This window comes from Acomys minous (genome assembly GCF_964271855.1).
Source record: "Acomys minous genome assembly, chromosome: 2".
Taxonomy (NCBI): Eukaryota; Metazoa; Chordata; class Mammalia; order Rodentia; family Muridae; genus Acomys; species Acomys minous.
Genome location: NC_140484.1, coordinates 99944674 through 99959121, shown reverse-complemented (window position 1 = coordinate 99959121; position 14448 = coordinate 99944674). Strand labels below are relative to the sequence as shown.

The following is a 14448-nucleotide window of genomic DNA, read 5'->3' as shown; positions in this document are numbered from 1 at the left end:
GTAAATAAATTCTGAATAGCTGATTTCACTGCTTGTTCTTATTACATTAGAAGGTTGCTTTGGTTTGGGGGCAGATTCCGTTTGTATTTATCCTTAAAACCAACTAATATTCCTCACCATAAGTTAGACAGAAGAAAATATATATGCATGCACACACATACATCCTTTGATATACTCTTTGGAGGATAAAAGTATAGCAGTGTGCATCATTTCACATATGCATAATTAGGGTTTGTGAACGTTGCTTTTACAGTATTTTTTAATTAAAATAGTAAAAATCCAAATTTTAATGAATTATCTTGCAAAATTATTAGAAACAGTCATATTTCTAGATGACTGGGGATGACGGCTTCCTACCGTGCTCATCCTATAGTTACAAGTTGCATTCCTGTTCAGACTATGCACCCTAGCAGATCCTCAGGCATCTCTGTAGGGGGACCCTTCTCACTTTTCTCTGCTGGCAGTGGAATGGGAGAAAGGCTGGGTCTTTTGGGAGAGCATCAGCCTGTGTACTGCTGATATATCTCACCTCCATGCTGGAAACTCTCATAGATTATCTTGTCTGTTGATGGGAGCTGTCATGAGACCCTTGTACCCTGATCTTCTTTAGAAGTGTTCTTCACAGAGGAGGTCTGTCTGAGGTGGGACACCACCCCTTCCCCCCCATCACTGGGGAATCCAGGGCCTCTAGGATGAATTACCATGGACCCAGGCATGTGGAGAACAAGGTAACATTTCAGAGCCAGGCTTTAGGCCAACAGAACCAGTTGACCTGGGTAATAGGCAGGATCTGAAGCCAACAGGAAGGAAGCTGAGGTCTCTGTCCTGAAGACGTATGTCTACAAGGGTCAGTGACATTAGCAAGGGTCTTGAGGTCTTGAGAGCTGTTACTTTAAGGCTTTGGGGGAAGGGGCTGCCTGCTTCCTGGTGCCAGGGCTGCTGGCCACATCTGGATTTTTCACAGTGTTTCTCTTCAAGGGCCAACAGCAGGAGCCTCTCATCAGGAGGCCAGGCCACTCCTCTACCTCAAGGGGTTAAGGCCGGAGCTAGCTCACTCAGACACCAAAGTACTTTCTCAATTACCAGAAGTCCTGGAAGAGAAGAAGGCTGGAGGGAACGAGTATGGAAAGTCCTCACTGTGACAAGGGGCAGCGAGTATGTCACAGACAAGGAACCTCAAACACGAGCCAGATACCTTCAGCCTCCACATAAACAGCGAAGACTCATAATGGAACTATCCACAGCCTTTTTTCTTTCACAAATTTTCTAACACTGATATCTACAATCCTGTCCCTATCTTTTTTTTTTTTTAAATCAACATGGAATATATTTCGATGGGAAAGTTCTGTTTTTGCAGCTAGAAGAGTGTGTGCAAACTATGGATGCCGGGGGTTGGGGGAGGTCCTTGGTTACAGTTGGCTCTGCTTCAGAGACTTGGGGGTCAGTTCTGTATGGGAGACCCCACACCCTGACGCCTGCACTGGGCTGGATTCTTTCATCTTATGTCATGCTGAGCTACTTATGACAATAAGCTACCAGAACTTGTAAGTTAAGGAATTTTTTTGGGAAACATTAACTTTGTAGAACATTAGGTTCACGTGGTACTGGGTGCCAATAGGTAAGGAAGGGGGCACAGTCATTTAGCGACAAGGTTCTCAACAATAAGAATGACACAGCACTACAGACCCAAACACAGGAAAACCAGACAAATTAAGTGCTCGGCTGAAAAAGGAGAGGGCATTTATACAGTCCCAGTTTCAGAGGGTCCCACTGGAAACACTGAGGCTCCACAAGCTCATAGCACAACCCTGTCCACCTCCAGTGACTCTTCTAAGGGACAACCCTGTGAAAAATAAGGGCGCAAGGTATTGCTCTGTGGCACATTCTGAGAATCATATAAAAAAATAATTTCTATGGTACAGGTTAAAGTTGGCCTGTCAATCTTGAACGCAACAGTGTATAAAGTCTCTAAACAGAATACACCGAAAAACTACTTCCCGTGCCAAAGTCATATGACCAAAAAAAAAAAAAAAAATCATTCGCAGGCAATGCCTGTGACTGAAATGTGAAGTGAACTTCTGAATTCCTCTCCACAGGGGTTTAGAAACATCTGGGATTCTTCTGGACATTTGCTGTTGCTTAGAGCTACCCATCCTTCTCAGAAAGTCTGGCCAGATCAGATGGGGAACCCTGTGCACTACTGGTACAGCAGATGGCTTGCCATCATCTTATCTTTCCTTGCTCCTCAAAGGGCTGCCAAGTCAAAGATGGATATTAGGGGACTTAGCCCACCAGTTCCTGTCTCCAGTCACTAAGCCTGGCCAGGGAGCACAACAACGCGACAACGTGGGCTGGGGATGCACAGAAGCCTATGTTCACATCACACAGGCTCTTTTCCTTGCACTGTTTGGATACTTCGCAGAATCTGGATTTCTCACGGAGGGCGATGGCTAGTCTTAAACACGTGGGCTGTTTGGAATAAGCCCCCCCCCCCCCAGCTGATGCTCTACCTTGTCTAGCCCAATGAGACCAAGCTGAGGGGACTGGGGTTTTTTATCTGGCCAGGATAGGCTAAGGCTGCATTCTGGGTCTATGCCCCTGGCCCTTCTGCACGGCACATTCATCATCAGACTGGGAGAGGGAGAAGCCACGTGGCAGTGAAGTGGACAGGGTCGGCTGTCACGCTTCAAGTTTGGGAGAGTCTCCTCTATGACAACAAAGTATTTTATTTCTCAACTTGCCCCATTGATTATTTATTTTTTCTGGCAGGGTGCACGAGAAAGATAAAGAATGCGCATAAGCCAGCTTTGAACAGTTCTAGTTGGTTGTTTTGTTATCACAGTATGAGAAAGGCAAACACGGACTTTCTGCCTTCAGTGTGGGGGGGGGCAGGGGGGGTCTGAACCCACCCTGAAACACTAGTCAGTTGCTAGGGTAGGCCACGGTGCTGAAAGCAGAGGCTTCTGTGGCCTATGGCTTTGGGGGAGGGTGAAACAGCTGCTCAGGTGATATGTTCTAAAGAAACTGATGCCCCTCCCCCAACACTGCCAAAAACCCTCTCAGTGAGATAGTTTTTGAGAATAATTTTTTTTTCTGAGTAACAAAAGAAAGCCCAGTGCTATCGGGGACATGGATATTAGTAATTACCACACATTGAAAGCATGTTGGTCAGCACGAAAAGCAAAACTTTGAAAAAAAACTTCTTAGAGATTCTATTTAATAAATAACTTTGATTTAAGGAACCACTTTACGCAAAAACCTGAATACATTACTCAAGACTCCACAGGCTGTGGCATAACCAAAACCAAAAAGAAATTACTCACAGGAGATAACTCAGTTATTTTATTATTATCATTTTCCAAACAAGTAAAAAAAATTCCCTCCCCATCTTTTGAAAAATTTCATTTTTTGCTTTTGCTACTCGGGATGAAGTATCCTTTCAGGAGGAGAGGCTGGCTCCAAGGAAGGTGTCACCCATTTCCTGCACTTTCTGAGGATAAGAAGGGGCTTTCTCCTGTTTTAGGGTTATCAGGGGCTAGTCTAAAGCTCTCACAGGCATGAAAGTATTGTTTTGTTAGTGAGGATTTTCCCCATCTTATCCATAGCTCCTGGAAGCAAGCTTGCTCTTTAGTGAGGACTAGCTCCTCAGTGTCCTTGGCCAAGAACAGTGGTCTGCAGAGGTAATCTCAGAAGAAGAGGCTGCATATTGCTGCTCAAAACAGGGTAGCTAAGGACACATTATTTATTATTATTATTATTATTTTAAATTTTCCTCAAGAAATGTAAGGAGGCACCAAAAAGGAGACTGTTCAGAGACTGGGCTGCTCCCTCGATGTGGCACAGAGCCAGGAGCAGGGCCACCCGCCCTGGGAAGGGTCTCCACCAGCAGAGAGCCCTTTAACCTGGCTGAACCCTGACAGACGCGGGTGGGGGTAGGGGTTGGGGTGGGGGGAGGAATGGTTTCTTTCCCTCCCAGCCTCTCTCAGCCCCTACCCTATGGAAGGAGGCCAGGCTGGATTGAAAGCAGCCCAATGGGGGCGGGGAGCTGACACAGTGACCAAGGGGTCAATTCTGTCCCCTCCTCTGGGGGCACGGATGTGATATCACCTCCTAAAGGGGCCCTCCATCAACAGTTCACTGTACATGTCTTCAAAGGAGACATCAGCAGCATGTCATGCTGGCTCATAGGTGGGCCAATTGTGAGTTCAGGACCCTGCTTTTTTGAACCCCAAGTGTCTCTGGGAAGCCCCAGTCACCTGAGCTGCCCGGCACTGGGAGTGCTCGCTACACCTCACTGTGCCCTGAGAGGTAGGTTGTCCGGTGCCCATTCTGTGGTCGCCCTCGGCTTGGATGGCAGTGTGAATGTTGCTCGAGCCGGGAGCTGTGGGAGGAAGGTTTGTTTGCTTATGAGATGGAGCTAGGGAGTCCTAGGGGGCCAGCGTCAGCGGGTAGCAAGGTGCCTGCTGGAGGTCTCCAGGGACCCAGGTGGAAAGCAGGTGGGAGCCGGGCTGCGCGTTTGTTTCTAAACTCTGCGTGCTACCAACCGCACACAAGTGACCGCTACTTGGAAAAGGTTTCCCTAGGTTAGGAAAAAAAAAGCATGTAAAACACTCCCTTCTAAAAACAAAGGGCTGCGATTTTCTTTATTTCTCGTATAGAAGAACAAAAATACTCTTGCAATGGCTATTGAGTTTCCACAGGTACGAGGCAGATGCTAGGCTAGCACACCCACTTCCAACAGTATGACTTGTTTCCTATCCGTCTACTACCTGAGTGGCATCAGTGTAGGTTCAGGCACCATTAGGAACGTTTGACCAAACACGTACACGGCACTGACCGAGGAGGCGCCGGCCCTTCGGCTGACCAGAGCAAGTAAAAAAGACCCACAGGATGGAAAAGCAGTCTAGGGCGGTTCAGGGCCGCGCCGCGCGCGCCTCGCGCCGCCGCCGCAGCTCCTCGCGGTAGCAGTAAGAGCAGAAGTGCTCGGTCTCCGCGCGCCCGTAGAACGCGCAGTTTTCTCGCTGGCAGCGCCGCTGCGCGGGCCCGGGGCCTCCGCGGCCGCACTCAGCGTTCGAGCGCGCGGCCGGCGGGTCGGCGTCGGCGAACTCCAGCCCATCGCGGGCTGCGCCGAAGCCGTTGCTGTAGGTCTGCGACTTGTGCTCCGTGGGCCCCGGGGAGTCCGCTCCCCCGGGAGCCAGCGACTCCACCGTGTTGACCGTGCGTAGCGCGGCGCGCGCTGGGCTGTAGCTCTGCGACCACAACGAGCGGTTCTGCTGCGGGTACGTGGCGCACGGCCGCAGCGCGCCCACGGCCGGCGCGCACGTTTCGTCCCGGGCCGCTGCCTGCACGTGGATGACACTCTGGCGCGCGGGCGCGGGCGGGCTGCGGCCGGGAGCCGATCCGCCCGTGCCGGTCCCCGCGCGACGCGCGCTGCCGCCCGAACTCGGGGACGCCGCGCCGCCAGCCGCCCGCGCCGCCCGCGCGCTCGCGCCAGTCCCAGGGCTCGGTCGCTCCTTGAGCTTGAGCACCAGCTGCGTGGGCTGTGCGGCTGGCGGGCCCGGAGAAGCGCGCTCCGGGCCCGGCGCACCCTCGGTCTCGGGCCTGCGCGTGGGCCGTTTGGCCGTGGCAATGGCGGTGGCATTCGCTGCGGCGGCCGCAGCCGCGGCGTCCCGGCGCCGCTGTTCTTGCTCTGCGCTGAAGCGCTCCTGCGCGCTGGTCAGGTAGTAGCCGATCATCTCTTCGTGGAACTGGTGCCGGTGACTGGTGAGCAGCAGGCCGGCGAAGATGAATTTGCGCTCGCCTTGCATAGCGGCGCGCAGGATGTTGAGGCTCAGCTTCACGTCCGTGCTGTACTTCCAGGCATCGCCTTTTGACCCGTTGCCCTTGTCGGCCGGCGACGTTCCTGCCGCCTTGTCCGTGGGTGATGGCGTGGTCTTCTCCGACGGCGAGGTGCTAGCTGACGCTCCCGATTCTTCTTTGCTGCCCTTGCGTGACTTGGACTTTTTCTCCTTGCTGCGCTCGGTGCTGTCGCCGTTCTTGCCATTGGCAGAGTTGGCACGACCCATCTTACCGTGCACCAGGCCGCCAAGCCCGCCCATGTTTTTCTTCAGCTTGATGCCTAGCGTCTTGCTGAAGCTGCCCAGCTTGTTGGCCACGGAGTCCGCGCGCGTCTTGTCCTTGTCCTTGCGCTGTTTCTCCTTCTCCTTGTCCTTACCGTTCTTGCCATTATTGCTGTTGGAATTGCTGCACACAGAATCGCGGTCCGAGTCCAGCGACTCCGCCAGGGACTGTACATCCTCCCCTGCTGAGGCTGTTGGAGACTCTGGCTGTGCAAGGGGAGCCTGTGGGGGCGGGGGGGAAGGAAGGCAGGGAAGGAAGATGGTTATAGAAGAGCTGTCCTCGTGTTGGCCCCAAGAACACAGGTGTAACAGAGACTGGGACACGGAGTTTCTTTGTGAAGTCTCTGCTGCTGTGGGCTTGGGAGGCGTCTACTAGAGAGGGATGGAAGTGTTTACGGGATAGGAGCCCACAGAGCCCTCATGTGTTGCGAGGGTGGAAGCCAGGCTTGCGATGTTGGCCGAATGCTCTAGGAGGGACCGCATACCTTTAGTGCCATCCTTTGAGGGAGGGTGCATGAACCTTTTCTTGGAATTCATAGCTACCTGGTAGTCTAGAATCCCAAGTGGATGGAGAGAGGCAGAATGCCCATAAACCCAGCTGGTGTGGCATTCCAGAGCGTCAGTATATTTTAAAGGGTAACACCAGTTCCACACTCTGGCCTTCCTCCCTGGCTGGGCTAAAGGTACCATTAGAAACAGGTTCCAAATGGTGGTGCACGCCTCTAATCCCAGCAGAGGCAGGCGGATCCCTGTGAGTTCCAGGTCAACCTGGTCCACAAAGTGAGTCGAGGACAGCCAGGGCCACATACAGAGAAGCCCTGTCTCAATACAAACAAACTAGAGTCCAGGTCTCCGTGTAAAGGTAGAGGCCACCAGGTAATACAATGTCTCTCCCACAGATAGGTCCCCTACACATTCCAAGCAGAGGCTAAACACCTTGCCCTAAACCCCATTCTTTGTCTTAAACCCATCACCCCCTTTATCCAGCCCTGACATTGTTACTTCAGGGGCTCCCTTCTCATACTGCAAATGTGGAATGCTAAATTGAGAAGGATGTTGGGAATGGTTTTCAGTTAGGATGTGGGGGTCTTGTGGGAGGACACTAGTGAAGGAATGTCTGGGTGAAGAATCCGCCCTGCACTACCTAGGGGCCAGCCAGTGAGGAGGGCAAGGCAGTGTAGGGTATGGCTAGGCCAATCTCTGGGATAGGCGGCAAGCCTGAAAAGGCTGTGGGAAAAGGGCATGGAGGAGGGTAGGCAGCTGCCACAGTTTCTCCAAAGAGGGACCTTCCCGGTGAGGTGGGTCAGCTGGGTGTGCCAGCATCTGAGTGTGCCAACATCCTGGGTGTGTCAGCATCTGGGTGGTCAGGAACTAGTGCCCGAACAGGCTTTTCTGGTTTCCCAAGGAGATGGGAGAAAGCCTTTGCTCTTCACTTTCCTTTTGTCCTCCACTCTAACAGGTTCCAGAGGGATTGGCCCTCTGGGGCTAGTTCACTAGAAGCAATGGCTGGCAGAACTGGACTCACCACTCTCCAGGCAGAAATCCCTCCTTCCTCTTGGATTTGGAAGGCGTGTGGGATCTTAGGTTAGTTTGTCAGAGATGCTAAAGGGCAGAAGCTCTTAAGGCTGAAACAGGGAAGGGAGCCCAGTAAGTGGGGAGCACAGGGGGCGTGCCCTTCAGCAGTGAGCTTTGCACTTGCTACAGAGGTCACCAAGGCCTAGCCAAACACCCTGCTCTTTGTAGAGCGGAGATGTGCACAGCGGGAAGATTCTGATAATGGATTTTGGGCTGCTGTCATTGCATATCACATGGGTGCTAGAGAGCATCATCCTGAGGCACAATGACAACTTCCAGCATAGGTGAGGCAGGACTCTGACTACCACCAACTGGTAGTCCCTTGGGCCCTCGGGAACACAGAGAATCAGAGCCACATGGGGGCGCCCTACTGGGATGTTGTCCCGGTGAAGAGGCAGTGAGCGATCCGAGCAGTGGGACATAGCGGGACCTCCGTTCAGGAAGTAGTGCCCGCTGGAAGCTTAAGTAGACGGGCGTCAGGGAGGACCAATTATTTGCAAGCAATTTTCGCAAACCTCTCTCCCTGGGAGTTCCCTCCCTAGATTATGAGAACACCAGTCACAAACTGAAAAGGAATCTCTCACCATCTGCAAGTAGGGGGCAGTCCAATGGTTCCTCTAGAGTAGGCACCCCCTCCCCCGCCCCCCAGGGACGGGTGGGCGGCTCTCCACCTTCTGCCAGCTCCGCCAGTGGCCACCTCCGCCTCGGGGAGGGGAGAGGGGCGCAGCGAGGACTCTCGCTGTCGGTTCCTCAGCTTTTCTAAGGATCCACACACAGTTATAATTAATTCCGCTCTGCCGCGGCACATTTTGTTCAGATCTCAGTAGAGATAATTTTGTGTTATGACTTGCCTATGGTTTGTTTTGTGAGTGGGCGTGTTTATTCCTCTCCTGCTGTGCAAAATAAGAGGGGGGAAAAACCCTAACTGGAGCGCACACTTGAGTGTACACACACACACACACAGACACACACACACACACACACAGACACACACACACACACACAGAGACACAAACACACGCCCCCACTCGGCACCAACAGGAAGTGTTTGGACTCGGAGCCAGAGAGGCTGGGCTGGGTCCTGAGCACGAGGGGTGGAGCCCTAGGGCGGAGTGGAGTAAAGCGCTGCGTAGGGACATTTGGAAGGGTGGTGCATAACAGATCGCACCACGCAGAGCGGCCGCCACCCTGTTACCGGGTGGGGGTTCTGTGCACTCAAGGCTCACCCGGGTCTCAGAGGGGATGCGGATCCACGTCACATTCATGTAGCTGTGTAGAAGGTTCAGCTTGGCTTCTAGGGACAGGATGAGGCTGACAAAAGAACACAGAGTGTAAAGCTCTGGAGGTGTCACGAGCTCAGTAGCCTGCGCGCGCAACCCTCACTCTCCCTTAATTCCCCAACCCCCAACAGGAGACCCGCCACCACTCTTCCCGTGGGGAGCTGGGGGAGGGACTGGACTGCGGGGCAGGTCTTACTGGGCTAGTCGGGCATTGTCGTTGTCATCTTTCCCCCACTCCCAGTCCTTTCCCGGGTCCACCGCAAAGTGCAGGGGCAACAGCTTGTGCTCCGAATCCGTTAGAGGGATCACAGCTGAAACAGAAGAAAGAGAGAGAGAGAGGTATAGTGGCAGGCAGCTCCCAGGCCTGCAAGGAGGTTGGGAGCCCCAGCAGAGCGCAGAGCTCAGAGGTCTGGAAGAGAAATTCAAGGCTAGCTCTCCCGGTGACAGAAAGTAGACACAACTTGCATACAGGAGTGTTAAGACCATAAGGTTTCAAAATCCACCGCATTTACAAGTTCCCGATCTGCTCACAGGGAGCCCACCTGCTGCAGGACACAGAAGCAGGCTCGCACACACAAAGCATCTGGTGAAGCCCACAAAGGGCAGTGCTAGGCTGAGGCCCCTTTAAAAGGGGAATGGAGAGGCTTCAGAGGGCGCCCTCTGGGGAGGTAGTAAGAGGTGGGGATCGGGCCTGCTATTTCTCAGAAGAGTTCATGCACCACCAAGCATCAGGCCAGAAACACACCAGCTTCAGAGGTCAGAACAGGTGGGGCAGGACTACTGGGCTCTGCTAAGAGTTCCTTAGGGGGTCACTGCTTCCCAGCAAATAGGATCTTTAATGTCACATCTGCCTTCTCTTAAGCGTGTTGCCGGGGATAATGAACAGGAAGAAGTTGGGACATGGTTTCCAAATTCCACCTTCCAAATGAATGCCAGTCTCCTTTGTGCCACTCCATTTTGTGTGTTCCCGCCCCTCTGGAGTCTCACCACAGCAGAGAAACCCAGCCCCAGCCCGGGGCCTCTGGCAGCTGCTTTGTTCCTTTGCTTGCCATAGCCCATGATTCATACTAGCAGTGCCATGGCAAGAACAAAAAAGGCAAACAAAACACAGAAAATCCAGGAGCCAAGCCTGCAAAGTTTGAGAAATTGGATACGACTCAAGGCTGCCCTCTAGTGTTTATAAGGAGATGGTGCGTGCAAACTGCTCCCTTCCTCTCCCCATCTCTCTCTACCTTAGGCAGATGAAAGGCACTTTTGCTGATTATTAACAGGCTCAGGGGGTTTCTTTGCATGTAGCCAGGGATGGAGCCGTGCAGGCAGGGCATGATAGGGGAGAGGGCCGGGGCATCTCAGCTTCTGCTTTGATGTAGCCTCTCTTCTCTGGCCTGAGCTCAGGAACAGGTCTCCCTTGGGCGATACCCAGAAACCCGTCTTATAGGTCATCATTCAAACACTGAGGCTTTAGCCTCGCTTCCCTCAGTGCCTGGGGCAGCAGTGGTGATCCTCATCAACACTGGGTCCAGGACTCACTAGAGCGGTGTCTCCTAGGGTACTGAACACAGAGGGCCCAACCCAAGGGGCCAATCAGGCTGGAGGACTACACTGTCAAAATGCATCCCTGTGGCTCTTGGGATCAAGGTGTTTTTTGAAAAGATCCCTCTGGACAACAGTAACCTATCCGGAGAAGCTCCTGTGGGAATAATTTGGGCATTTGGGGTCTGGCTGCCTACTCCTTCACAGGGCAGAGTTGGCTGGAGAAACAGGTCAGCTGTGATGTCACTTTGCATCCTCTTAGTATGGGGTCAGGGCAGAGGTGGCTTGCATAGCTAACTGCATAGGCTGTGAGTAAAGTAATGTGGTGAGTTCTGGGGAATATGGGCAGACTTAGGGGGCTTCTCCTCCTCTGCCCATGTCTTGTGTGAAGATGGGAGATGTGAAGACAAGATGGTGAGAACAGGTTTTTGAACCCCACTTGGAGAAGAATTAGCTGCTAATCCCCTGCTACAGGCTTTATTTACTTACAGGGAGCCAAACCTGTATGTTGTTAGCCACTATGGTTTGGTTTTGTTTCTGATAAATTACCCAAACGGGGGCGCCCTACCTTTCTTACCCTCTTGTTACAGTGTGCCTGCGGAGTCTTACTCCCCGCAAGTGGGCTGGACTTGGTTCCTGGCCTGTCCACTCTGAGAAGACAGTTGGAAAACACCTGAAGATTCTAGTGCTAGCTACCTAGAAAGAGCCCAACAGTCGGCCAACTCAGGTCTTGGAGTGAAGGATAGGTCCTGACTGAGGGCTGGAGACAGACAGCTCTTGCCTAATCTTTAGAGTGTGTGTGTGGCTGTCTGTTTGAGGGCTGAGGGAAGGGACATCCAGGGACACCCCAAAAACAGGTCCTCCCCATGAGCATCAATTGCCTTTCATGTCTGTCCCACTGTACACAGAAAATTCTCTGTTGAACATCAGGCAAGCAAATGATGGCACGGCAGGGCACCCCCTGGTGGCAAATGTCAGTAATAGCGAACACTTTCAAAACAGGCCTGAGAGAGCATTTATTCTTTGGTTTGCTTTGGAAAGAGGTCTCTCTTACTTTTAGCCTGTAAGCCTACTGACAGTATCTCCAACTAGCCCATGAAGATTTGGAACATTCATGTTGTGGGACCCAGTGGCTGTTCCTGCTTGACATGTTTGCCATTACAGTGACAAAGCTGCAGATTCTCAGCTTGTCTTTTAGCCTGCTCCTGAAGTCGAGACACAGCCAGTCTAAGTTGACTCAAGTTCTCAGGGAAAGAAAGCTGCCTCTGAATACAGACGCAGACAACTAGGAGAGGTTGACTCGGAAGAACTTATCTAAAAGTGTTACACTCATGAAAAAAGAATGCGAGCTAGTGAAGTTATGACGACTCTTCCTCCAGGAAAGAGAAGAAGGAGACAGACCAGCTCTTCCAGGCTCCTGTCTATAGGACTGAGCATGGTGTGCACAGAGAGGGTGGGTGAGGGGCTGGAGGAATGGCTCAGTTGGCAAACTCCCTGTCTTGCAGACATGATGTTCAAAACTCAGCACCTATTAAAGGCCGGGTGCAAAAATACATGCCTATAATCCCAGGGCCGGGGAGATGGAGTCAGGAGGGCCTAGGGCTTGCTGGACAGCCAACTGAGATAAACCAGCAAGCTTCATGTTCAGCAATAGACCATGTCTCAAAAGGAAAATAGGGTACAGAGTGACTGAGGAGGACACAATGTTGACCTTGGGTTACCATAAGCCTGAGTGCATGGGTGCACCCTCCACCTCCTTTATCCTCACGTAAGATGGACAAAAATTCCCTGAACGTGTTCTCTGCAGAGCTCAGGTCAGCAAACACAAGGCCCTCTTAGGACAATTATTCAAGCCTTGTGTCTCTTCTCCCAGGAGGAGGTGACCTCCTTTGTGTGTCCTGATAGAGTTCAACATGCACACTAAAGTAAAGGGAAAAAAGTGTGCCTGTTTCTGGGAATGGAGTGATTTCCTCAGTCTTTCCTGTCTTAGAAAATGACTGGCTTTCACGAAAAAAAAAAACCAAAGCAACGACAGCAAAAGAAACCTATGAGGAAGAAGAGACACCAACACTCTAATGTGTTGACAAGACTCTAACACAGGTGTGCAGGCCTGGAGCTAATCTCTTTTGTTTGAGAAAGCCTTTATGTCTCCTGTGAAGATCTTTAGTAGGCATAGAATTTGAGTCTGGCAGTTTTTCTTTCGGTCTTTAAAGACACCTCTCTGTTATCTTTTGCCTCACCAGTTTCCCAGAAGCCATGCTACTAGAGACAACGATAAAGGGGCTAAATCTCTAAAAAGACGCAGCACCACGACATGTAGGCTTCTCACAGTGCTTCACAGTGTTAAAGGAAGTGAGCCCACCCCCCTCCTTTATCTGGACCCCAAGACCCACAGTGGGTGCCTGAAACTATAGGAGGTACCAACTTAGACACAACCAAGGTGTTGGAAGTATTGGGCATGGAATGTAAGATAACTGGCTGATGTTATAGACTGGGAGAAAAGATGGATACCATGTAGAGTTTGGTATCTAATTTTAGAAGAAATTAAGTACCAAAGAGAAAAGCTAGAAATAAACCAATAACAACAGACCAAAAAAAAAAAAACCCACAACGAACTACAACTAAGACGGAGAACAGCTTTGAGACTCACAGCCAAGTCAAGAATCTGTGAGCATCAAGGTGGACCAGTCGGCACCAGCCAAGCTGAAACACAAAGTAGGAACGGTTGGGTGGGAGGAAGAAGACACAAGAGCTGTAGGTCGGAGACAAGCAACTTAAGATCTGGGTCAGTGTTGCTCCAGAGAAATGAGAGAGAGGCAGAGGAAAACATTAAAGACACACATACACAAAGCAAACAACCAAACCCACCGCAGATCAGGGAACCCATGAGAACAGCACTGGGGAAACTTACAGCTGCAATGCAACAACAAAAACACCCCTCCCTGCAGCATAGTAAACCCCTGAAAGCAAAGGCAAGAAGAAAGGCAAGCTAGATACAGAGCAATGAGGATAAGGATGAGCCCACCCCACGAGCAGTGTATGCAGATAAAGCCAAAAATAAAGAAAGAAAAACTGCTAATTCTGCCTTTAGCAAAGAGCTCTGAGACACAAAGGCGACTCAAAGGCTTTCTCAGATCCAAAGGAGCCTGCTCGCTGCTTGCTGAGCGGCACTGAGGAGTATCAAAATCTCGAAAGAAGAAGGAAGGTAACAGCAGTAGTGACTTGAGTTTACCTAGCGTGATGGAAATGGGGTAAGTGAGGTTATCTCTTGACATAACCAAATCTCTGCAGCCGAAAGAGCAGTGCCTTGTCCACAGTGTGGGAGAGTAAGGTGTGGTGTAAGAGTGAGAGGATTTGGGGGTACCGTTTCCCCGAAACTCAGGAAGTAGACAATATCACTTGAAAATAGAATCTCCTTAAAGACTTCATCTGTGAACCTTGGATGAACCGCTAATAACTAAATATTCGTAGGTAAATAACCTGGTCAAATAGAGTCGCCAAGTACCACGATTAATCCAAAATAAGACAACAGAAGAAAAACAAAAGGACAAATGGAGCAAAGAGAAAAAGCTAGCAAGGATGGTGGGTTTTCCCTCATCTATGATCATGTAATTAAATGAAAACAGTTAACACTGTCAAAAGACAACATTGTTAGATTGGGATTAGAGCAAAGAAAATCTCAAGCCTGCACTACCTACAATAATTCTGTCATGAATCTAGAGACACAGGTAGTTTAAAGGACACTTTCTAATACAAAGAGCTAGGGGGAGCCACCCAACATCAAACAAAGAAGAGTTCAGAAAAATGGTTATAAAGGATCATGGCATAACAACAAAGGGACGAGTTCTCCAAACAGACATATACAAATATCTAAACAAATTGTTTCCAAGTGCACACAGAAGTGCACCAGCCACCTTACCTACATCTCATGGGCCCAGTGG

General features: G+C 51.0%; 1 protein-coding gene across 5 annotated transcripts in view; it reads right to left on the bottom strand.

Moving 5' to 3' along the window:
- Positions 1-3200: 3200 nt before the first annotated feature.
- Positions 3201-14448, bottom strand: part of OTUD7A (OTU deubiquitinase 7A) — a 317547-nt gene continuing 306299 nt past the window's right edge. For all 5 annotated transcript variants that reach the window (XM_084755965.1, XM_084755964.1, XM_084755968.1 and 2 more), the window contains 3 exons: positions 9171-9285; positions 8921-9005; positions 3201-6341 (listed from right to left, as the gene is read on the bottom strand). In XM_084755965.1, coding sequence (XP_084612091.1) covers positions 4914-6341; positions 8921-9005; positions 9171-9285 — 1628 coding nt within the window. In that variant the 3' untranslated portion in view covers positions 3201-4913. The remainder of the gene's footprint in view (positions 6342-8920; positions 9006-9170; positions 9286-14448) is intronic.